This window comes from Triticum urartu, chromosome 7A (assembly GCF_056163025.1).
Source record: "Triticum urartu cultivar PI428250 chromosome 7A, HENAU_Tu73, whole genome shotgun sequence".
In the NCBI taxonomy this organism is placed as follows: Eukaryota; Viridiplantae; Streptophyta; class Magnoliopsida; order Poales; family Poaceae; genus Triticum; species Triticum urartu.
This window is the reverse complement of record NC_141879.1, coordinates 639,269,456-639,295,016: the sequence shown is the minus strand read 5'-3', so window position 1 is coordinate 639,295,016 and position 25,561 is coordinate 639,269,456. Positions and strand designations below refer to the sequence as shown.

The following is a 25,561-nucleotide window of genomic DNA, read 5'->3' as shown; positions in this document are numbered from 1 at the left end:
AATGCAACAATGACCTTTCTATTCAGATCAATACAAATGAAAATTTAGTATAAATAATAACAGTCAAAGACACTGCAAAAATACTACTTCGTTCATAAATGTAAGATGCTTTGGATATTTCAATATGGACTACATACAGATTGAAATGTGTGAACAAACATATTAAAACATGTCTATATACATCCAATTGAAAAAAAAAAGAGTTAGACCATCTTATATTTGTGAATGGAGGGAGTATTTAGTGAGCTGTTTGGCTGCAGTTTGGTGATGTACAAACTCACCTATTTACAAACTATGCAAATATGAGTATACACTATTCTTAGTTCTTACCAAGGGAAGCTACATAATCAATGGTAGCTTTTGATGGTTCAGTGCATGTACAGAAATCACCGGCTGGTCGCAGCAACACCAGTTTCTCAATGAAACTGATGAACGGGAAGATGAACATATGTGAGGACTAAACTGGACTAAACTAAAGATGCAATGCAAAGGGTAGTATTATGATAAATTTGTACGCATCCAGATAAGATGCAACAATGCCCTATTGCTCATGATAGACCGCTGTAATAGGTTCCGAAGAAGAAAGTCATATAAAGTAGGATGACTCATTTGGCAAGAAACCCAAGAAAATGTAATACATCTTTATTCTAAAATGTAATGTAAGGAAAAGATAATTCAAGAAATGAAAGGACAATACGATTTGAACAACTATTCATCTAAAGACCTTAAGAATGAAGGGAATGTTTATTGCAAATACTAATGTAAGAAGAAAGAAATTATTCCTATAATGTTTTTATTCCAAATCATAATGCTAATAATTTGGCATATCATCATTGTACTGCAAAGTTATAGCGATTTGCCTATATATAGATAGTAATACAGACCTAATCTTGGGATTGCAAATGCTACCCCCTTTTATTTTCCAACTAAATAACATAATCAGTTACTTGATACGGAGTTAGTGGACATATTTTCCATCCATATAGCCTCTCAAAATTAACCATTTCAATCAAAACAATGCTTGCCTTACGTCATATGAAAGTCAACACAAATGTGTTTCATCGGAAGAAACATTCCTGCTATCAGTGATCATTAATAGATCATATTGTAGATGCCACCATCCAGTCCAACATACGAAGTTAAATTATGCAAGAACAAAGATCGTGCATTAGTAGTACCGAAGTCAAAATTAATTTCAATTCTTTGTAATCAAGAATCCTCATCTCCAATTAAATACTCCCTCTATATCACAATATAAGACATTTTTTGGTCTAGATTTAGGTAAGAAATGTCTTATATTTTGATACGTAGGGACTACATTGCCATGTCATCTTTTTCATTGATCCATAAAGTCCGCCAAGATTTCTAATTTTCGTTGTTACCTAAATCCTAGCCCCAAATCCACAAGCTAAATCACATGAACAAAACCAGGTGGAATCAAACCAATGCAATCCAGACTAAGATCCAACTGTAAACGGAAAATGAAGAAATGAAGCAATCAAGAAGAGTTGTCGCAGCAGTTGGCTAGGAAAAGCAAAGCAACATACCTGATGCTCAATTTTGTGGCTCTCCTTCGCTCTACATGATGAATGCGATGTGATATTCACTGATGGTCACGATTGGCAAGTACGGGTCGACCATTCAAGCGGTGGATGAATGTTTTCGATCCCTGATCATCAGTTCTAGTGAATGAAGGACGTCTTTGAACATGACTCATTGCACGGAATCAAATAACGACATCAACTCATGCGAGAGAAAGAGAGTTGAGGGCGTGCGGAGATGGGGCTCACATGTGGTGGCGACATGAACCAGAGTCGCCGGTTCACCACCGCCATGGTTAGGGCTACCAAGGACCTACGGGAGAGAGGTGAAAGGGTTTGAGATGAGCGAGCTATCATGGGAGAAAGAGAGATGGGCCGTCGGCGACATCACCCGCCACCAGACAGATAGGGTGCACCACCGCCATGATCAATCGATCCATCCCCGAATCATCCTCTCACCTCTCACGTGGCGCCGAATCCCCTTCTCATTTCTCTCGTAGCAACCGAGCAGTTCCGTGTGTTGGAGCATTTTTTTTTCCTTCGGGAGGGTTAGCGACCGGGTGGATCAGGCCTTCAAAAAACTCACCAGAGTAGCGGCCCATTAGGACAGGCGGCCCAGCTCACGGTACATTGTGGCTGAAACGAAGATCTAACGGCCAGAAACTGTTCGAACGCATAATCTAACGGTTGAAAACGCTGATATAGTGAGGCATCTCAGTTTAGGCTCAGTTTTACTGTGTAAAAAACCCTAAAAGATTAAGATTTGGACCATATAAAACATCAGACAACCCTCCGCACCGTCCTCTCGAGTGCCCAAATCCCCCAGCGCCGCCACTCCCATAGTGCCTCGGAAATGCCGAACTCGCAAAAGCAGAAGGCCACCGTCACGCCGGCACCGCGGCGCCGCCTGCCGCCCCGCATGGAGTACCGCGCGCGGTCCGACGAGGCATGGTACGGCGCACGCGTGGTGGTGCAGGACGGCTGGCTGCGCGTCATGTTCGAGAATTTCCCCGAGGATGCGGACGAGTGGTACAATCCAGGGGCTGACCTCGCATCCCCGGGCGACGTGGACGCGCTCCGCGCCAGGTTTCGCCGGGCGTGCCTCGCCCTCGACGACGCCCATTGTGGCGACCTCCGCCCGGGCGACCAGCTCTGCCTCGCCTGCGACATGCACGGCGGCGAGATCAAATACTACGACGCCGTCCTTGAGGCCGTACGTCCTCCGCGCCGCGTCACGCCCTACCCAATGCATTCACCACACACATATACGCATGTTGTAGGAGTAGTAATAATTGGCGCCGACCAAATATGCAGGTAGAGAAGGCGCCTCACGGCACCGTGGACGGCGAGGAGCGGTGCGCGTGCCGTTTCACGGCGCGCTGGACGGAGGGGCCGCGCCGCGGTTGCTCGGACAAAGTGGGCGTCGAGGTGGTATGCTGCGTGCAGGAGTCACCGATCCAAGATCCGGTGCTGACCGAGTTCCTGGACCATGTGAGAAACCGGTTCGGCGACGACCAGGAGGAGGCGACGGCGGCGTCTCAGCAGGCAGCCCCGAGCGGTGAGGGGGAAATTGCGCCGGTGTCCAGCCTCACATACTCCTCGAGTAGCTTGTCTTCTTCTAAGGTACTATTATCTCCCTGAATTCATTAATCAAATAGTAATTACTTGCAGGTTTGGGCTGTTTGGATTGGAGCCCTGGACTGCCCATCCAAAAAAAATTGGTTCATTGACCGGGTCCGGGCTTTCTCGCTGATGGTCACTAATTATGTGGTGCGCCAAAGCCCGTCTCGGTTCCTTTAATTCAATTCTAATAACCAGTGAAAAAAATAGTGCGCTACAGGAACATAGTGTCGGTTTAAAATCCACCTTTGGTGTACTATAATTATGATATAGCATGCTACTTCCTTCGTCCGGAATTACTTGTTAGATAAATGAATGTATGTAGATGTATTTTAATTTTAAATACATTCATTTTTATTCATTTCTGTGACAAGTAATTTCGGACGGGGGAGGGAATATATCGCACTATAGCATGCAATAAATGAGATATTATACATTCATTGATATAACGATCTATTGCTCAGCACACTATAGCGTGCTATTAGTGGCGTTATAGCGCTCTTTTTTTTTGAGAAATTCTAAGCCAAACTGTTGGCGAGTTGTCTAGGAAAAAATTGTCGCCAATCATTTGGCTGATCTATGTCTGACAGGGCGGCGGGGGTTGTCCGATATATATTTGCCTAGTTGTGAAGAGTGTTGGGCGACACATGGATGGAGATCCTAGTGGTAGCCATAGCCCCGTTTCTAGAGGAGAGATCAGACCTGGTTGCACACAAGTATGTATGTATGTACTCTTCCCAGCGTCTTTCTGCCCCATTCCTGACCTAGAAACGAGTCTTCCCCATTTTTGGGTGACGTCTCCAACTCCCAGACCTAGGGTTTCACCCATGTTTGCCTGGTGCGAACAGAAGGTTAGAGGTGATCCACATTTGTTTGCGAAGTAGTTGCCTCCCCGTTTCGTCCTCCTGCTTTCCTTCTCTCTGGCCCATTTGTTATTTGGCTTCTAGCCGCAAGAGAGGTAACCGCCAAGATGGTTTTGGTGATGGGCGATAGGAACACAATGTTGGGAGGTCTGACTATGGTCAAGACCACAGTGGCAGCGCGATGAGATCGGGGAATTTGGAATCTCTTCTTCGAACAGATGCCAAATCCATTGGCGCCAAGCATGCTGAGATGTGGCCGCCAACAACCAGCCCCCGGCCCCTAGAGCAATAGGCGCACACGTGCAGCTGCCTGCGAGTGTGGGTCACGCCATCGATACTCGACAACAACCTAAGTAGGCTGACGAATCCTCAAGGGCACGAGCATCCGGCCCCAAATCTTAAAAACATGAAACTTAAACAACAAGGGTGAGAGCCCCCCCCCCCCCATCTAACACCCTTAGCGCTCTTAGAAACAAGGACCAGCGGTGTTATTCAATCTAACATTCAAATTACCATTTTAAGAGCACACTTCTAATCTAGTCACACCACACAGGATTAAAACCCCACTCAACATGACAATCCAAAAGAAAATCTTAGTTGACCTTATCGTGGGCCTTTTAAAAGTCCAATTTAAGAACAATACCAACTTTTTCCAAATGTGACGTGATGATGGATCTCATGTAGAGTTAAGATACCATATATGATATTTCCGAGTTATTTTTCTAGGAAAGCATTCTAGTGCTTACTAATCAACTTATCACCAATGGGATCTACTCTAATATCCACTTTAGTAATCCATGTGTAAAGGCATTTAAGCAAGCAAATAATTCTAAATTGTTGAATTCTACTAGCCCGTGAGATTTTATTAAACAAAGTTATAATACCATAATTAAGCCCATGAACATCGAATATCCGAGTATGAAATAATGGAATAGGGCAATGACATAATACTGCACCGCATCCCACAGATTTGAAAATAATCCAATAAGTATATTGCCACACCCGGGTGCCCTATTGGCATCCATGGAAATAAGGCTTATTTCATTTCTTCCACATAGAAAGGTCTAATAAACATTACATTATCCATGTGAGTCTCTTTTTTATCCCTCATCATACCAAGTACCCAGGAATAAATTGAAAAGGTGTCTAGGAGCTAGACGAAATAAATCATAGTACTATTGAGTAGCATGAATAAGGAGATTTCCAGTTCCCTCAATACACACATCACCTACAATTTAGAAGTGTATGATATATTTTTCTCTTTCTGCCATTAGCAATTTTATGAAAATATGAGGTATTTTAATCCCTTTCTGAAACTACCTTTGGTGTCATTGTTTCAACCAACTGATTTCTTCATCGGTGGGGGTGTTATTGAGTTCCACCATAATGTCAAGTCTTCTACAATACAAGCCAGGAGGGAGAGAGCTTAATGCAAAAAGGTCATGTAACTCAGGGAGCTCTTCCCTAAGATTTTATTTCCTCTTTTTAGAATGCCCAAATTGACTAGCCCCATAAGTTAAAATGTTGTTTAAAACTCTTAACTTTTATATTCATAACATATATAGGGTCTTCAGAGAAAATACTCTTATTCCAAACTTTATCCACTTGGGGGTGGGGGATTAAACATTTTTTTCATCGTGAGATCAAACCTAAAATTTGTAGCTTCAGGGGGTATAGCCACCTCACCACTAGAGGACAATAACAAAGGTGTGGGGTCTGATAAATCTATAACTAATTTCCTCAAATTAACAATGAGAAAATATCTTCCCAGTCTACAAACATAAGGAATCTTTCAAGTTTTTTCTAAGGTGTGGTGTTTATGTTTATTATTCCAAGTGTACTAGCCCCCATTCATATGAAACTCGCTTAGACCAACAGTATGAATGATAGATTTAAAGACATCTACAACATGAGAGTGGTGCAATATTTTATTTTTCTCCTCACAATGACTAAGAATATTAAAATCACCCAAACCAAATAAGGGATATCCATATTACAACAATATAAGCAACCAGTTCAACTAGAATTTCCTCTTTATGCTCTTGATGAGCTGCTCCATACACTGCACGTAAGCCACACTTAATATTTTTAAGAATATCCCAAAGACACATTTCTAGAATATATTTACCACACTAACAAGGAACAATTTATGGGTTATCTTTCCGAGTACAACACATTATCCCTCCAACTTTCCTATAAAACGAATCATTTCCCAACAGAATATGCTATAAGGATCATACTTTCTACATAAACTAGGAATACAACCTTTCTTCATAGTTTCCTCATGCGCGAGGAAATCCAGGAATTATAATTTTTAAATCACAGAGGCAGGAACCCATTCTCCTCTTCCCTGGCTCCCAACGATTCCAAACAATACCTTCATTTATATTTGTCAGGAGGATTTCTTACCTGGATCTCCTAGGAGGATGGCAGATTTATTGTTTTTATTTAGGGGGGGGGGGCATTTTTGTTTAATCATAATCATTGGTTTAGAAACCACCACATTAACTTTCATGTATCTCTCTTTTTATCTAACAAAAGTAAGAGATTCTTGATCAATGGTAGTGTCACAGATCCATTCTATGTCAATAGGAGTATGCTCCCCTTTTTCACCAAAAATGTGTAAAGTAGCAACATCAACAACATGTATGTTAGTGTCTATGCACATTCTAGATTTTCCAAGTTCTCTAGGAATATCAACAAAAGTAAAATCATGATCAGTGATAATCACACGACATTTAGCAGCCCTAAGCATCAAATCTTTGTTGGTAAGGAACCAAAGGAGTTAGATCCAGGATTAATAGGACTACCATCCAGATTCCTCTTCCTTGTCAAAGAAACAACTCTTGCTTCCACACATATTTTTGACTAATTCTCATATTAGCTTCAAGGAGAGGGGAAGAGCAAGAATCACATATTCCACCTAATCAGGCAGAGTTGCTAGGGGACTGGACCACATGTGTACCATCAATGTTTAAACCACACGCTTCATTGTCCTCCACCTCCACTACCTAGGGGTGTTAGTGACCACCTCCACATTCCGCCCAAAGAAAACAGAGACAGTAAGTGTATCGCAGGCTACCTGTTGAACAAGTTTGTGCAAGTTCTCATCGCTAACTTACACATCACTAGTAGAGGAAATCATCCAATTACACTAAAGAGAAACAAATTTATTATTCCCCTTATATTCTCACTTTCACCTTCAACTTTTTAAGATTTTTCCTGAATAGTAGACAAGTTTTCCTATACTTGTCATTAGGAGTAGAATGACTACATCCAGCAAATTGTTCTTTAGTGGTATCATGAGTTTTGGTCCTTTTATATGATGGAATACCTTTATTATTTTGAGCACTCGCATTAATAGGACCAATTGTCCAAGCGATCGATACAACACCAGCCCATTCCTAAATAGAAAAAATAAAGCTTATAGTTTCCCTAGCTGAAGCACTACCCTTAACCATGGTAATAACGATATCGTTCGAACAATCTTTAGTTTGCTTAGCGGTACATGAATCCTGTGTATAATAGAATCCTTGCCCTTATCCTGAAAGCCACACATTGGCGCTATACATTTCAAAGGAAGAAACTCGATGCATATCGAAGCTAGGCCCCCCATCTTTCCACTTCTCTCACAAAATGCTTGAGGGCAATGAACACGAAAGTGACCAGGAGAGTTGTAGATCTGACAAACATCATGCTTGTAGATTGTATCACTAAAAATGATTACTAATGAATAATAAAATGATATGCTTGTGGGTTTAGATCCTAATCTTAAGGGGCGGTTGTACTCCATTATTTTGATGAAATTGTGAATCTTATTGAACTTGTGTATGTCTTAAAATTTTATTTCCAAGTTCTTTTAAAGCTTCTGCATTAAGGGGTGATGAGGTGGTGTCCTCATATGCGGACTTGTTCAATTTTCCAGATTGGACATTTTCCTACTCCCTCCATTTTTATTTAGTTTGCGTATTAGCTTTGGTCAAAGTCAAGTTTTGTAAACTTTGACAAAGTATATAAACAAAAATATTAACATATACAATAACAAATCAATACCATTAGATTCATTATTGAATGCACCTTCACCTCATATTGATTTGCTATGTTAAATGTTTGTATTGTTTTCTATTAACTTGGTCAAACTTTATGAAGTTTGACTTCACTCAAGTCTGATATGAAGAGTAAATAAGAACAAAGGGAGTATGATGTACCTGGGGATGCTTGTTAGTTACCATTCACTTAGGGTTGGAGACTAGTATTTTATTGAGAAACTTGACACATGGATTGGTAATATGTTGTCCACAAGAAGGAGGCATATTCTACTAAATTCTTTATTGTTTAGCAGTTCCTACTATCTTATTCCCATGTTTCTGATGAATACAACATATGTGGAAAAGTTATATAAACACAGAAGAATACTTTTTTGGCAGTGGTGCAACAGTAAGAAAAGATACTATTAGGTCAAATGGTCCACAATATGTAGATATAAGGAAATGTGGGTTTGGGTGTTAATGATCTCATGAAAAAGAACATTAGTCTTCTTATTAACTGCTGGTGAGAATTAGAAAAGCATGTGCATATAGGAGGATGTGATTAAAGCCAAATACCTTAAAAAATTTGATTCCCATAGTTGGAAGGCCTTGCTCAAAGTTAAAGACTAATATATGGTAGCGAGGATAAGAAATTTTAATTTAGATGATTTAGCTAGATATTGGAAAGATTCTCTATATAATAAGCCTCCCATGTGTGACAAATCCCATGAATTGTCTAACATCTATAATATTCCTGATTTCACTATTAAGTAATGTATCTTGGATATTGAATCTACCTCTTTTATAAGGATATTGCCCCTGAGCTTAATAAAGAATGGAAGGATGTTAATCTAACAATGGAGATTTGCTCAAATCTAGGGCTTGGGATGATGTTTACTAGGCTATGGGCAAGAAATATTTTTTCAATACAAAATCTATTTATGAGATGCTCGAGATGCATCTGAATGGGGGACATTACAGCTGGATTTCAAAAGCTAAATACCTTTTAAATTCAAATCTTTTTGTGGCCATTATTTCAAAATGTTGTCTTCACAAGAAATTTATTGAAAAAATAGATTGGAGTGGTAATCCTAATTGTTCATTCTCTAATGAGTATCACTCAACTCATCACTTATTCTTCCTATGACCTAGGTCTAGAGTTCTTTGTTTCGTCATAGGATATGTATTTTTAACAGGGTTATGCCCTAATAATATTTTTCAATATTATTCTTGGTGCTTACTTTTTTTGCCTAATGGTGACCATTTTTAGGTTGATCATGCCATTGTTGTTTGTGCCATGTTAAATCACTGTAGTAAGGCAATCTTTGAGGCAAAGATCCTAGAGGCTCCTTTTAAGATTTTGTTTGATGCTTGTGCTTACCTATTATCTTGGACAGGTATTAAAAACTTGAGTGGATGGATGCTGTAAAACAAGGGGTTACTCAAGGATAATGATGTGTCTATGATGAAGATATGTGTGATGGTGCATGATGCTCAAGCGACGACTAGGACTGATCTGGAAGTCTGGGTGCTTCGTTTGTTGGAGATGGTTTGCTAGTGCTTTATATAACTCTATTTTTCATTTGGTTGTGATATCAGTCTGTAAGACTTGTGCAGTGGAGGTGCTTTATATAACTCTAGCTTCTCATTTGGCTGTGATATCATCCTGTAAGACTTGTGCACTGGAGGTGCTTTATATAACTCTACTTCTCATTTGGTTATGATATCAGCTCTGGAGGTGCACCTTTTCTTATTAGGAAAATTTTCTTCACAAGTGCTAGCAGGTTTTCGTCCCATAGTGCACATACCGATTGCGAGTGTGTGTAGTGGGTCTCTTGTTAGTTCTTAACTCGCTTCTATGTCTTTCCTGTTCTCTGTGACTTACTCTCTACACTATTATATGTCCGTTATGTGAGTAATGGAAACGAGTTTAGCCCGGTTCAAATCATTGATGGACATAAATGTACTCCATCAAAGCAACGGAAGTAACAAACCACGATGTGTCTTCACTGAATCATCTGGCAGTAGCCATGTGTCGCTATACATCGGGGTGAATGCTTTTGTTCAATCAAACACCTCGATTGGTACTGAGTTTTTTTGGATCCTCCCCGGAGATATCCATGCCCTTTTCCTTTGGTGGAGTAGCGACAAATTAGGTGAATCATAGATGTTAGGTGGCAATATTTGTGTTTCTAAGAAAACTCGGTGTGGGAAACATCAATTGCAACAATCATTTCTATCTCATCTACACAAGGAAAATCTTTAGCATGATGTTTTGTTCAGTAAATTCAGAGAAATTAAAGGAAACTTCATCTCTCCGAACTTAACATACACCTTTTCCTTTTGGCAATCAATAACAACAATACAAGTATTCAAGAAAGTTCTACCAAGGATAATGGAAAAAAAGTTATATTGCCTAGTTCCAAGTATTAAGAAATTAGTAGGATACTTAGTCTTACCACATAGAACTTCAACATCTCTAACAATAGATGAAATACTAGACCTATATGGTAGTCTAATGGTCAAAATAAATTTCTTCTATAGAATAAGGTGAAATATCTCCAGCAACTTCTTGACAAACAGTAAAAGGAACAACACTTATGCTAGCTCCAATATCACATAACCCATGATAACAATGAGTACCAATCTGAACAGAAATAACAGGCGCACCAACATCATTAGGAAGCCTTTTATGGTTAACAATTTTAGTTGCTTCCTCACAAAAATGAATAACATGCCCATCCACATCATCGTAAACAAATCTTTAATCATAGCTATCTGAGGTTGTGTTTTAGTTTGATCATAAGGTTTATGAGATTTCTATGTACTTTTATAGGTTACTATAGTTACCATAGAATTTTGTTTAATTCTAATAGAGACTAAACGCTATGCAGGTGGAGGTTCTCTCCTAACCACATGGGTGGCAAAGGAGACCCATCCCAACAAATCATTAGCAGCAAACATATCTATAGTTGATCAAAGTAGCAGAAGAGAATAAAAAATAGCAAGCACGGTAAACTTTTCTCTTACCAAGAGTGCTACACACCCCAGAAACCGCACTAGAAAGAGTCTTAATAGCCCACAAGTGTACATGATTTGGCGTAGTCCTTTTGATAAGTAAGAGTGTCAAATCGAATGAGGATTAGAAGGAATTGCTTTTTGCAAGGAAGTGAGATTCATTAGAGTGTTCGACGGTTTGGTTGAAAGCAAGAGGATTTGCAAGAAAATAAATAGTAAGAAAGGTCAAGTGGGGCAATCCTTAATTATGATAAGGATAAATTGGTTATTTAACTTATAGGTATGAAGGTGTGCACGAGGACACATGGGAGTTTTGTCAAGTTAGTTTCATCAAGATTCATTGAGTTACCATTCATTAATTTGATAGTTTGTTATGTGGTGAAACCTATGATAAAATGATGTTCTTACTTGAACAAACAACCTATTTATGATTAGACTCCTTGTGCAAGCATCCACAAATACAAGAGAGTAATTAAGATAGCATCTAACCATAGCAATAAATCCTAGGGTTCCATGATCCCTCATGCAACAGTTCATAAACCTAGGGTGTAGTAATACCTATCACTCCGGCCACCCAACCTTAAACAAACTACTCACATGATGCTCTTCTCTGGGTGCTTAAAGGTGAAGTGGTGTGTAGTCAACGTTCACACAACACCACTAGAGAACTACACCACAACACAATATCAAATGTTGAACTAGATTCAACTTCACAAGATTACAGTAACAAGATTTATCCCATGTCCTCAAGAACTGAATGGAATACTCACAACACATCATATGTATCATGATCAGTGGAGATATATGAATCTTTCACCAATAAAACTTCTAAGCATCAACTATAAGGAGTAATCAACAGCAGAAACTAATCTCAGCAAGGGATCTGAGAACAATGTTCATAGAACAGAGAGATGGGGTGAAGGGAGTTGATGAAGATGGCAGTGTTGATGAAGATGTTGATGGAGATGATGATCGGAGTGTTGACGATGACGATGGCTTCGAGTTACCCATGTTGGAGGGATGGATCTCTGACGAGCCCGGCCCCTGGCTTATATAACAAACCAGGGGGCCTAGGTTTATAGGACTAGGTAGGCTATGTTGGTGGAAGTAGAGTCCTCCACGGCTTTGGTATCCTTGGATTATACTCCAAGTCTTCCGGAATCTTCGTGTATTTAGTCATGGGTCGTCCAAAGTGGCCCAAGACGGAACCGACTTAGGGGTTCTCAACCTTGCCCACCTGGCCGAGAACCGATGTGGTGCGAGACCCCTTAGCCGGGACAACATCATTGCGCACCTAGATTACATAAGATAAAAATGGAAATAAACAATGAAGTAAAGCTGAAGAATAGAATCGGGTAAAAACAAGCTAGAGTAAATACCTATTATGGAGGTAAAGTATGTCAGGAAATGCTCATTGATGTACCAATGGCATGTGGCACTGCTACTGAGGCCCAACACACCTGTAATCAGCCACAAAGATAAAACATAAGCCATGAGGGAAATAAGTATTGAAGAGAGGTCGATAGTACACAAAACAGGCACATGAACTATGAAATGGAGGACCACTACCTTTTAACATCTTGGGTAGCATGCTCACAGAGATCACAATGACAACATCCTTCTCACTTGCGGTAAGCACCCCATCAACGGGAAATTCATTTGCATGATTGACCCAAAGAAAAGCCTAATCTAGGATCCTTGCAGTTAATAACAAAGGTTATAGTCCCAACATGGCAAGAAGAAATATGCTGTGGCAATGCTGGCTAGAAATCCACCATAGATCAGTAACCGTCCTAGTGTCAGAAGGCTGCTTCTGATGATACGAGTAAATGAGCACCACGTCGGAAACAAGGGTTATCTTGCAAATCACGTCTAAAGCAAGCAAAAGCATAAAACTACGTGAATGGATAAACCAAGAAAAGTACAAAAGCAACACAGAGAACTCAAGGAACAACCAATGAAACGGGGAGCAATGCCTGCAGGTATAAGAATCTCCGCAAACGTAGATAGAGTATAAGTGCAAGATAGGAAATCACCCTCAAGACAGGGCTGCACAGCAGCTGTGCTAAGCCGTGCAAACTGCATCATATTGCAAAGGAAATTTTTCAGGAGGAAAACCTTTCCCTTAACTAGCGTGCCCTGCAACCGTTCAACTACCTCGGGAGAGAGTTGTGCATACATATGATTCCCCTGGAAACAAAGTACACAAACGAGAAGTCAAGATAATAGATGGGGCAAGAGTATGGAGGTTAGACATATGTGAAGGCAATACAAAACACAATATCAGGCCAACCTCCTGATAAAGCACGACCAAGTCAGTATGCATAATAGGATGTTCGTCCGTACCGCTACAAAAGTGTCACATGCATGCGTGAAATCAAGACACAGGCGGCAGTCGACTTCTTTTCCTTGTCATTCATTTGTGAAAGCATGCTAACTCCACCAGACATGTACAACGAGAGAACTAACCACCGAGCGAAATACAAACAATGCTCGTACCACAAACAAATCTAAGCTCCTTGGAAGCCGAACAACCATCGTAAAAGATAGACCCAGGCATTTCTTAATGATCATCACATATCACATCTAGCAGGCAATCACTAAGGAACCGAGGCAAAAAGCTATGAAAAAGCCATCCTTGTAAAAGACAGGCAAATATATAAATAGCACCCCCCCCCCCAAATATAGAAACCAGCCATAAGAACCGTCTCAACAATTGTCTCCACAAAGCTAGTAATCAAGTTTTTATAACAATGAACGTCCATCAGCCAGACGAGCGTCCATCACATGGCATGAATCTGTAGCAAGAACAGATGACGGGCAAAAAGAAACACAACCAGAAGAGAAAAGAAAAACAAACCTACCAGAAGAAAGAAATAGGAAACAGAAAAAATAACAAATGGTGCCACATGCCGTAAACCCGACTAGTGAATATAAAAAACCTACGCTGCATACAACAAAGAGCCTGTGTAAAATTCTATACCTACTCGGCCAATGTCAACCCGGGCGAACCGAGTAGCAACATGTTGTCCCACACAGTCCGATAACCAGCATACCTCGTCACCTCCCACTAGAAACACACCCTGAGTGGCGGCATAGCCCACCCTGAAACCACCGACCATCCAACGGAAACTGCATTTGAGTGGAAACATAGAAACGAAACGTGTGCAATTGGATTGCAAATCTTTGGTCCAGATCAGTCTACACGTTCCCTGCATCTAGCAACCTTCTTCTTGGCAGCCATTGTGTACACCTTGTTATTTCTCCCCATATTGAAATGAATCTTTGAAAGCTGGCACTGCATGTTTGGAGTCTCGAACCTTGTACTCCATGCCATTATTGTTTTTCAGATTTAATTGCAGTAAAGTTTATGTGTGTTGTTTTCAGATTTAACTGAATTGAATTAATGTACAATTTCCTTTGGCATGCTGTTTTGGTCTGAACATGTTCATTTTAATTCTATTTCCATGGTTCGGAATTGAGCAAAATGCATATACATATTTAAGTCGATGGTCTCTATCTTCCGGAATGTTGGTACTGATGCATTATCTAGATAGAAGTATACTACTCCCTACAAAAATAGATATAAGTATATTATAGAAAGTTATCATGTAGTCAAAGAGAATGTTGCGTTTATATTTCCTTGGTACGTAGTATAACAGATTGTTGCTTGAGAAAAACTAGAGATTTCAAGGATAACATCTGTAGAGAGACGCAATGACACTACTAGGAAATAACTTATAGGTAGCATCTTAACAGTATCGTTGGGTAATAGCCCCACACTATTGTTAATTAGCAGCAGCGCGGACGTACAACCCACGCTACAGGTAATACCTAGTAGTAGCATGGGCCTAAGGCCCAAGCGCTGCTGCTAAGTGGGCCACAAGGCCACCCCGGATCTAGCCTTAGTAGCAGCGTGGGCTGGGTAATCCGTGCTACAACTAACATGTTAGATATAGCGTTGGGTTCATGACCCACGCTGCTACTAAAACTGCATGTGGGCAGATGGTGGGCCCAACTTAGCAGTAGCGCCGGGCGCCAAACACGCGCTACTGGTACTAACTTTAGCCGTAGCGCGGGCCGCCTAGCCCGCGCTACTGCTAAGCCCACCTTATCCCCTACGTACCCCCACCCGCATGTTCGTTCCCTCTCCCTCATCACCACACTCACTCTCTCCTCCCTCCGTCGTAGCCTGCCGTCGTCGCCCGCGCGGCACCGCCACCGAGGTAGCTCCTCCTACCTTCCTCTCTCCTCCCTTTTTCTTGCCTCCCTCCCCCCTCTCTCTCCCGCCTCCCTCCTCCCTCCCTCCTGCCTTCCTCCATCCCGGTATCCTCCCTCACTCCTCCCTCCCTCCTTCCTCCCCGCTCCTCCCTCCCTCCCTCTCTCCCTTCTTCCTCTGTTCTTGTAGAATGTAGGTAATTTGAATGTAGGTTTTAGAACGTAGACATTGTAGAATGTAGGTTTTTAATAGAATATTTTTTAGGTCATTTGAGTAAATGTAGGTTTTTTGAATAGAATAGGAAATTTTAGTAATTTTCTTTCTCAATATAGAAATTTATAGTAATAAAATTTAGGTATGTGAATTTTAGTATTGGATAATTTAATTATTTTTATGTCATTATCACTTTGTCATAAAAGAATGTTGTATGAGATTTGATGATCTAAAACTTTCAATCAGTGGAATATGCGGGCTTTGTCGTTGGAGCCTCGTCTACTTCCTCTACACCCGAGTCGGTGAGCTAAAAGTCCACCTCCTCCTCTTCTCCTCGGACATGTGTACGATGATATTTGGGCATGTGGCCTTTGTTTGCAAGGAACACCTCCGAGTGGCCTATGTTTTGCCGGAATGTTGATTAATTTCCATTCCGGCAAATTTCAGGCACTCAATATGTCCTGTTTTAGTAAAGGCCATGCCAGAATTTTTCGTGGATTTCAGCATGACTTGTGCTATAAAGTAGGAAATATCGACTGTCCGTGATTTGCAGGAACAGGAATTAAATGACATTCTGGAAAATCATAGGTCATTTTTTTATGTCATTACTCGATATATGTAACGGGTTGACTGTCATTCTATCGGGGCTCCTTGTGTGACTTTCAGTCTGCTCTTGAAGGAAGGATGCCGACTATTGTCGTGGGGGTCGTTTCCTTTCCTTCTTCTCGTGATATACCTTGGTAATGCACGAGAGAAGGAGGGGAAGCAACCATCACCAGCGGTCAAAATATCTGTGAGGGAGTGTCCACCATATACTGTCGAAATATGAGAGAGGAAGAATCCCGACTGTTGTCTTGGGGGTCACTTCTTCTTCATTCGAAAGTGCTAGGCATTTTGGTGTAATGCACTTTGAATGAAAGGAGGAGCGACCATCACCGACAGTCACAAAATGTCAGAGAGGAAGAATCCCGACTTTTGTCGTGGGGATCGCTTCTCCTTCGTTCCCGTGTGCTAGACATTTTGGTGTAATACACTCGGAAACAAAGGGAGGAACGACCATCACCGACTATCGAATATACTAGAGAGGGAGTGTCCACCATATACACCACGTGAGATGAGAGTTTTCAAGGAAAGACTCGATAGACCGAAAGTCAACCCGTGGTGAATAGTGATCTGTGTGTTCAGTTCCTGGTAATTGTTGTCAATTTATAATCTTTGAATTTTGGACACAGGAAATGTCTGATGATGATAGGATCCCCGAGTGCGAACACTGCTGTGATGGCCGGGGCATGTGCGACAGGGAGCCTCACCTGCAAAATGGTAGGTTCTTCACCGTCAAGCTGGAAGAGACCTTTGATGTTTGTACGGTACGCAACGATAACAAGTATTTCTTCATAATTAATCATGACTTGTGCTTCTTTGCTTCAACGTGTAATTTCCGTTTTTCTTTCAATTCGACTAGTGCATGCCCTGCCATGCAAGACCGTATGTCTTGAAGAAGCTTGGTTTCCAAGAGTTTGAGAATATGGAGACGATGAGAGCTCACCTCAGAACTAAACATGGTTATGCTTTTCGGATTAAGCACTACAATGCGCTTAATCACTCACATTTCAGTTGCTCTAATTGGGGAGCTCTCTGCAATGCATATGGATTTGAGGAGAATATGCAAATAACCTTCGATATTCGTCCTGAAGATGATATTGAAGATAATATCGACATTTTGGTGGATGTGGATATGCCTCCAGTTTTGTCAAACAAATTTGTTAAGTAATTTATATTGTTTATTTAAAAATATTTGGCATTCATACCTACTAAAGTTGTTTATTTATAATTGTCAGCCTATTTCTTATCTTCAAGAAATACTCGGAAGGTTGTAGAGAAGACATACTACAGCTATGGCTACGAGCTTAATTGTGAGGAGAAAGGATATCTTGTCTCATTTATAGATGATGTTGAGACTTTTAAGACCAATCACTTTATCAACCCAAATTTTAGTGGATACGTGCCACTAGTCCACGTGTTGCAGATGTTGGAAATATGCCCTAGAGGCAATAATAAAAGCTTTATTATTATATTTCCTTGTTCATGATAATTGTATTTATTCATGCTATAATTGTATTATCCGGAAATCGTAATACATGTGTGAATAATAGACACCAACATGTCCCTAGTAAGCCTCTAGTTGACTAGCTCGTTGATCAACAGATAGTCATGGTTTCCTGACTATGGACATTGGATGTCATTGATAACGAGATCACATCATTAGGAGAATGATGTGATGGACTAGACCCAATCCTAAACATAGCACAAGATCGTATAGTTCGTTTGCTAGAGTTTTCCAATGTCAAAGTATCTTTTCCTTAGACCATGAGATCGTGTAACTCCCGGATACCGTAGGAGTGCTTTGGGTATACCAAACGTCACAACGTAACTGGGTGACTATAAAGGTAGACTACGGGTATCTCCGAAAGTGTCTGTTGGGTTGACATGGATCAAGACTGGGATTTGTCACTCCGTATGACGGAGAGGTATCACTGGGCCCACTCGGTAATGCATCATCATAATGAGCTCAAAGTGACCAAGTGTCTGGTCACGGGATCATGCATTACGGTACGAGTAAAGTGACTTGCCGGTAACGAGATTGAACGAGGTATTGGGATACCGACGATCGAATCTCGGGCAAGTAACATATCGATTGACAAAGGGAATTGCATACGGGGTTGATTGAATCCTCGACATCGTGGTTCATCCGATGAGATCATCGTGGAGTATGTGGGAACCAACATGGGTATCCAGATCCCGCTGTTGGTTATTGACCGGAGAGTCGTCTCGGTCATGTCTGCTTGTCTCCCGAACCCGTAGGGTCTACACACTTAAGGTTCGGTGACGCTAGGGTTGTGAAGATATGTATATGCAGAAACCCGAATGTTGTTCGGAGTCCAGGATGAGATCCCGGACGTCACGAGGAGTTCCTGAATGGTCCGGAGGTAAAGAATTATATATAGGAAATGCTGTTTCGGCCATCGGGACAAGTTTCGGGGTTATCGGTATTGTATCAGGACCACCGGAGGGGTCCCGGGGGCCCACCGGGTGGGGCCACCTGTCCCAGGGGGCCACATGGGCTGTAGGGGGTGCTCCTTGGCCTTCATGGGCCAAGGGCACCAGCCCCACTAGGCCCATGCGCCTAGGGTTTCCAAGGGGGAGGAGTCCAAGTGGTGGAAGGCACCTCTGGGTGCCTTGGGGGGGAGGGAATCCTCCCCTGGCCGCCGCACCTAGGAGATCAGATCTCCTAGGCTGCGCACCACCCCCCCTTGGCCCTCCTATATATAGTGGTGGAGAGGAGGGATTTCATACACCAGCCCCTGGCGCCTCCCTCTCTCCCTGTTACGTCTCTCTCTCGCAGTATAGGCGAAGCCCTGCTACTGTGACGCCCTGCATCCACCACCACGCCGTCGTGCTGCTGGATCTTCATCAACCTCTCCTTCCCCCTTGCTGGATCAAGAAGGAGGAGATGTCTCCCGTCCCGTACGTGTGTTGAACGCGGAGGTGCCGTCCGTTCGGCGCTTGGTCATCGGTGATTTGGATCACGTCGTGTACGACTACATCATCACCGTTCTTTTGAACGCTTCCGCACGCGATCTACAAGGTATGTAGATGCATCTGATGACTCGTTGCTAGATGAACTCCTAGATAGATCTTGGTGAAACGAGTAGGAAAATTTTTGTTTTCTGCAACGTTCCCCAACAGTGGCATCATGAGCTAGGTCTATGCGTAGTTCTTCTTGCGCGAGTAGAACACAATTAGTTGTGGGCGTAGATTTGTCAACCTTCTTGCCGTTACTAGTCTTTTCTTGCTTCAGCGGTATTGTGGGATGAAGCGGCCCGGACCAACCTTACACGTACGCTTACGTGAGACCGGTTCCACCGACTAACATGCACTAGTTGCATAAGGTGGCTGGCGGGTGTCTGTCTCTCCCACTTTAGTTGGAGCGGATTCGATGAACAGGGTCCTTATGAAGGGTAAATAGAAGTTGACAAATCACGTTGTGGCTTTAACGTGGGTAAGAAGACGTTCTTGCTAGAACCCTAAATCAGCCACGTAAAACTTGCAACAACAATTAGAGGATGTCTAACTTGTTTTTGCAGCAAGTGGTTTGTGATATGATATGGCCAAAGTTGTGATGAATGATGAATGATCTATATGTGATGTATGAGATGTTCATGCTATTGTAATAGGAATCACGACTTGCATGTCGATGAGTATGACAACCGGCAGGAACCATAGGAGTTGTCTTTATTCTTTTATATGACCTGCGTGTCATCGAGAAACGCCATGTAAAATTACTTTACTTTATTGCTAAACGCGTTAGCCATAGTAGTAGAAGTAATGGTTGGCGAGCAACTTCATGGAGACACAATGATGGAGATCATGATGATGGAGATCATGGTGTCAAGCCGGTGACAGGATGATCATGGAGCCCCAAGATGGAGATCAAAGGAGCTATGTGATATTGGCCATATCATGTCACGTTAATTATTTGATTACATGTGATGTTTATCATGTTTTGCATCTTGTTTACTTAGAACGACGGTAGTAAATAAGATGATCCCTCATAACAATTTCAAGAAGTGTTCTCCCCTAACTGTGCACCGTTGCTAAAGTTCGTCGTTTCGAAGCACGCCGTGATGATCGGGTGTGATAGATCCTTACGTTCACATACAACGGGTGTTGACGAGCCTAGCATGTACAGACATGGCCTCGGAACACATGCAAAACACTTGGGGTTAACTTGACGAGCCTAGCATGTACAGACATGGCCTCGGAACACAGAAGACCGAAAGGTCGAGCATGAGTCGTATAGAAGATACGATCAACATGAAGATGTTCACCGACGTTGACTAGTCCGTCTCACGTGATGATCGGACACGGCCTAGTTAACTTGGATCATGTAATACTTAGATGACTAGAGGGATGTCTAATCTAAGTGGGAGTTCATTAATAATTTGATTAGATGAACTTAATTATCATGAACTTAGTCTAAAATATTTTACACTATGTCTTGTAGATCAAATGGCCCACGTAGTCCTCAACTTCAACGCGTTCCTAGAGAAAACCAAGCTGAAAGACGATGGCAGCAACTATACGGACTGGGTCCAGAACCTGAGGATCATCCTCATAGCTGCCAAGAAAGATTATGTCCTACAAGCACTGCTAGGTGATCCACCCGTCCCACAGAACCAAGACGTTATGAACGCTTGGCAGACACGTGTTGACGACTACTCCCTCGTTCAGTGCGGCATGCTTTACAGCTTAGAGCCGGGGCTCCAAAAGCGTTTTGAGAGACATGGAGCATATGAGATGTTCGAAGAGCTGAAAATGGTTTTTCAAGCTCATGCCCGGATCGAGAGATACGAAGTCTCCGATAAGTTCTTCAGCTGTAAGATGGAGGAAAATAGTTCTGTCAGTGAGCACATACTCACTATGTCTGGGTTACATAACCGCTTGTCTCAGCTGGGAGTTAATCTCCCGGATGATGCGGTCATTGACAGAATCCTCCAGTCGCTTCCACCAAGCTACAAGAGCTTTGTGATGAACTTCAACATGCAGGGGATGCAAAAGACCATTCCTGAGTTGTTCTCTATGCTGAAATCAGCGGAGGTAGAAGTCAAGAAGGAACATCAAGTGTTGATGGTCAATAAAACCACTAAGTTCAAGAAAGGCAAGGGTAAAAAGAACTTCAAGAAGGACGGCAAGGAGGTTGCCGCGCCCGGCAAGCAAGCTGCCGGGAAGAAGCCAAAGAATGGACCCAAGCCTGAGACAGAGTGCTTTTATTGCAAAGGGAAGGGTCACTGGAAACGGAACTGCCCCAAGTACTTAACGGACAAGAAGGCCGGCAACACCAAAGGTATATTTGATATACATGTAATTGATGTGTACCTTACCAGTACTCGTAGTGACTCCTGGGTATTTGATACCGGTGCCGTTGCTCATATTTGTAACTCACAGCAGGAGCTGCGGAATAAACGGAGACTGGCGAAGGACGAGGTGACGATGCGCATCGGGAATGGTTCCAAGGTCGATGTGATCGCCGTCGGCACGCTGCCTCTACATTTACCTACGGGATTAGTTTTAAACCTCAATAATTGTTATTTAGTGCCAGCTTTGAGCATGAACATTGTATCGGGATCTCATTTAATTCGAGATGGCTACTCATTTAAATCCGAGAATAATGGTTGTTCCATTTATATGAGATATATGTTTTATGGTCATGCTCCTATGGTAAATGGTTTATTCTTAATGAATCTCAAGCGTATTGCTACACATATTCATAGTGTGAGTACCAAAAGATGTAAGGTTGATAATGATAGTCCCACATACTTGTGGCACTGCCGCCTTGGTCATATAGGTGTCAAACGCATGAAGAAGCTCCATGCAGATGGACTTTTAGAGTCTCTTGATTATGAATCATTTGACACGTGCGAACCATGCCTTATGGGTAAAATGACCAAGACTCCGTTCTCAGGAACAATGGAGCGAGCAACCAACTTATTGGAAATCATACATACTGATGTGTGCGGTCCAATGAGTGTTGAGGCTCGCGGTGGCTATCGTTATGTTCTCACCCTCACTGATGACTTGAGTAGATATGGGTATATCTACTTAATGAAACACAAGTCTGAAACCTTTGAAAAGTTCAAGGAATTTCGGAGTGAGGTTGAGAATCAACGTGACAGGAAAATCAAGTTTCTACGATCAGATCGTGGAGGTGAATACTTGAGTCACGAATTTGGCACACACTTAAGAAAATGTGGAATAGTTTCACAACTCACGCCGCCTGGAACACCTCAGCGTAATGGTGTGTCCGAACATCGTAATCGCACTCTATTAGATATGGTGCGATCTATGATGTCTCTTACCGATTACCGCTATCTTTTTGGGGCTATGCTTTAGAGACTGCTGCATTCACTTTAAATAGGGCTCCGTCGAAATCCGTTGAGACGACACCGTATGAATTATGGTTTGGGAAGAAACCTAAGCTGTCGTTTCTAAAAGTTTGGGGATGCGATGTTTATGTGAAGAAACTTCAACCTGAGAAGCTCGAACCCAAGTCGGAAAAATGCGTCTTCATAGGATACCCTAAAGAAACTATTGGGTATACCTTCTACCTCAGATCCGAAGGCAAGATCTTTGTTGCCAAGAACGGACTCTTTCTGGAGAAAGAGTTTCTCTCGAAAGAAGTAAGTGGGAGGAAAGTAGAACTTGATGAAGTGTTACCTCTTGAACCGGCAAATGGCGCAACTCAAGAAAATGTTCCTGAGGTGCCTGCACCGACTAGAGAGGGAAGTTAATGATAATGATCAAGATACTTCTGATCAAGCTCCTACTGAAATTCGAAGGTCCACAAGGACACGTTCCGCACCAGAGTGGTACGGCAACCCTGTCTTGGAAATCATGTTGTTAGACAACGGTGAACCTTCGAACTATGAAGAAGCGATGGCGGGCCCGGATTCCGACAAATGGCTAGAAGCCATGAAATCCGAGATAGGATCCATGTATGAAAATGAAGTATGGACTTTGACTGACTTGCCTGTTGAACGGCGAGCCATAGAGAATAAATGGATCTTTAAGAAGAAGACAGACGCGGATGGTAATGTGACCATCTATAAAGCTCGGCTTGTCGCTAAGGGTTATCGACAAGTTCAAGGGGTTGACTACGATGAGACTTTCTCACCGGTAGCGAAGCTAAAGTCCGTCCGAATCATGTTAGCAATTGCCGCATTCTACGATTATGAGATATGGCAAATGGAAGTCAAAACGGCATTCCTTAATGGTTTCCTTAAGGAAGAATTGTATATGATGCAGCCGGAAGGTTTTGTCGATCATAAGAATGCTGACAAGGTGTGCAAGCTCCAACGCTCAATTTATGGGCTGGTGCAAGCATCTCGGAGTTGGAACATTCGCTTTGATGAGATGATCAAAGCGTTTGGGTTTACACAGACTTATGGAGAAGTCTGCGTTTACAAGAAAGTGAGTGGGAGCTCTGTAGCATTTCTCATATTATATGTAGATGACATACTATTGATGGGAAATGATATAGAACTCTTGGACAGCATCAAGGCCTACTTGAATAAGAGTTTTTCAATGAAGGACCTTGGAGAAGCTGCTTATATATTAGGCATCAAAATCTATAGAGATAGATCGAGACGCCTCATAGGTCTTTCACAAAGCACATACCTTGATAAGATATTGAAGAAGTTCAATATGGATCAGTCTAAGAAGGGGTTCTTGCCTGTGTTACAAGGTATGAAATTGAGCTCAGCTCAATGTCCGACCACGGCAGAAGATATAGAAGAGATGAGCGTCATCCCCTATGCCTCAGCCATAGGTTGTATTATGTATGCCATGCTGTGTACCAGACCTGATGTAAACCTTGCCGTAAGTTTGGTAGGAAGGTACCAAAGTAATCCCGGCAAGGAACACTGGACAGCGGTCAAGAACATCCTGAAGTACCTGAAAAGGACTAAGGAAATGTTTCTCGTTTATGGAGGTGACGAAGAGCTCGTCGTAAAGGGTTACGTCGACGCTAGCTTCGACACAGATCTGGATGACTCTAAGTCACAAACCGGATACGTGTATATTTTGAATGGTGGGGCAGTAAGCTGGTGCAGTTGCAAGCAAAGCGTCGTGGCGGGATCTACATGTGAAGCGGAGTACATGGCAGCCTCGGAGGCAGCACATGAAGCAATATGGGTGAAGGAGTTCATCACCGACCTAGGAGTCATACCCAATGCGTCGGGGCCAATCAAACTCTTTTGTGACAACACTGGAGCTATTGCACTTGCCAAGGAGCCCAGGTTTCACAAGAAGACAAGGCACATCAAGCGTCGCTTCAACTCCATTCGTGAAAATGTTCAAAATGGAGACATAGAGATTTGTAAAGTACATACGGACCTGAATGTAGCAGATCCGTTGACTAAACCTCTCCCTAGAGCAAAACATGATCAACACCAGAATTCCATGGGTGTTCGATTCATCACAATGTAACTAGATTATTGACTCTAGTGCAAGTGGGAGACTGTTGGAAATATGCCCTAGAGGCAATAATAAAAGCTTTATTATTATATTTCCTTGTTCATGATAATTGTCTTTATTCATGCTATAATTGTATTATCCGGAAATCGTAATACATGTGTGAATAACAGACACCAACATGTCCCTAGTAAGCCTCTAGTTGACTAGCTCGTTGATCAACAGATAGTCATGGTTTCCTGACTATGGACATTGGATGTCATTGATAACGAGATCACATCATTAGGAGAATGATGTGATGGACTAGACCCAATCCTAAACATAGCACAAGATCATATAGTTCGTTTGCTAGAGTTTTCCAATGTCAAAGTATCTTTTCCTTAGACCATGAGATCGTGTAACTCCCGGATACCGTAGGAGTGCTTTGGGTATACCAAACGTCACAACGTAACTGGGTGACTATAAAGGTAGACTACGGGTATCTCCGAAAGTGTCTGTTGGGTTGACATGGATCAAGATTGGGATTTGTCACTCCGTATGACGGAGAGGTATCACTGGGCCCACTCGGTAATGCATCATCATAATGAGCTCAAAGTGACCAAGTGTCTGGTCACGGGATCATGCATTACGGTACGAGTAAAGTGACTTGCCGGTAACGAGATTGAACGAGGCATTGGGATACCGACGATCGAATCTCGGGCAAGTAACATATCGATTGACAAAGGGAATTGCATACGGGGTTGATTGAATCCTCGACATCGTGGTTCATCCGATGAGATCATCGTGGAGCATGTGGGAACCAACATGGGTATCCAGATCCCGCTGTTGGTTATTGACCGGAGAGTCGTCTCGGTCATGTCTGCTTGTCTCCCGAACCCGTAGGGTCTACACACTTAAGGTTCGGTGACGCTAGGGTTGTGAAGATATGTATATGCAGAAACCCGAATGTTGTTCGGAGTCCAGGATGAGATCCCGGACGTCACGAGGAGTTCCGGAATGGTCCGGAGGTAAAGAATTATATATAGGAAA

The 25,561-nt window shown here is 42.3% G+C and overlaps 1 protein-coding gene across 1 annotated transcript; it reads left to right on the top strand.

The window, feature by feature from the left end:
• The first annotated feature begins 2,359 nt into the window (after nucleotides 1–2,359).
• Nucleotides 2,360–9,756, top strand: LOC125525701 (uncharacterized). Its single transcript, XM_048690704.2, has 3 exons — nucleotides 2,360–2,754; nucleotides 2,856–3,164; nucleotides 9,450–9,756. Exons 1-3 carry the CDS (start codon nucleotides 2,395–2,397, stop codon nucleotides 9,462–9,464), a joined length of 684 nt encoding a protein of 227 aa, XP_048546661.1. The 5' UTR covers nucleotides 2,360–2,394; the 3' UTR covers nucleotides 9,465–9,756.
• The last annotated feature ends 15,805 nt before the right edge of the window (nucleotides 9,757–25,561 follow it).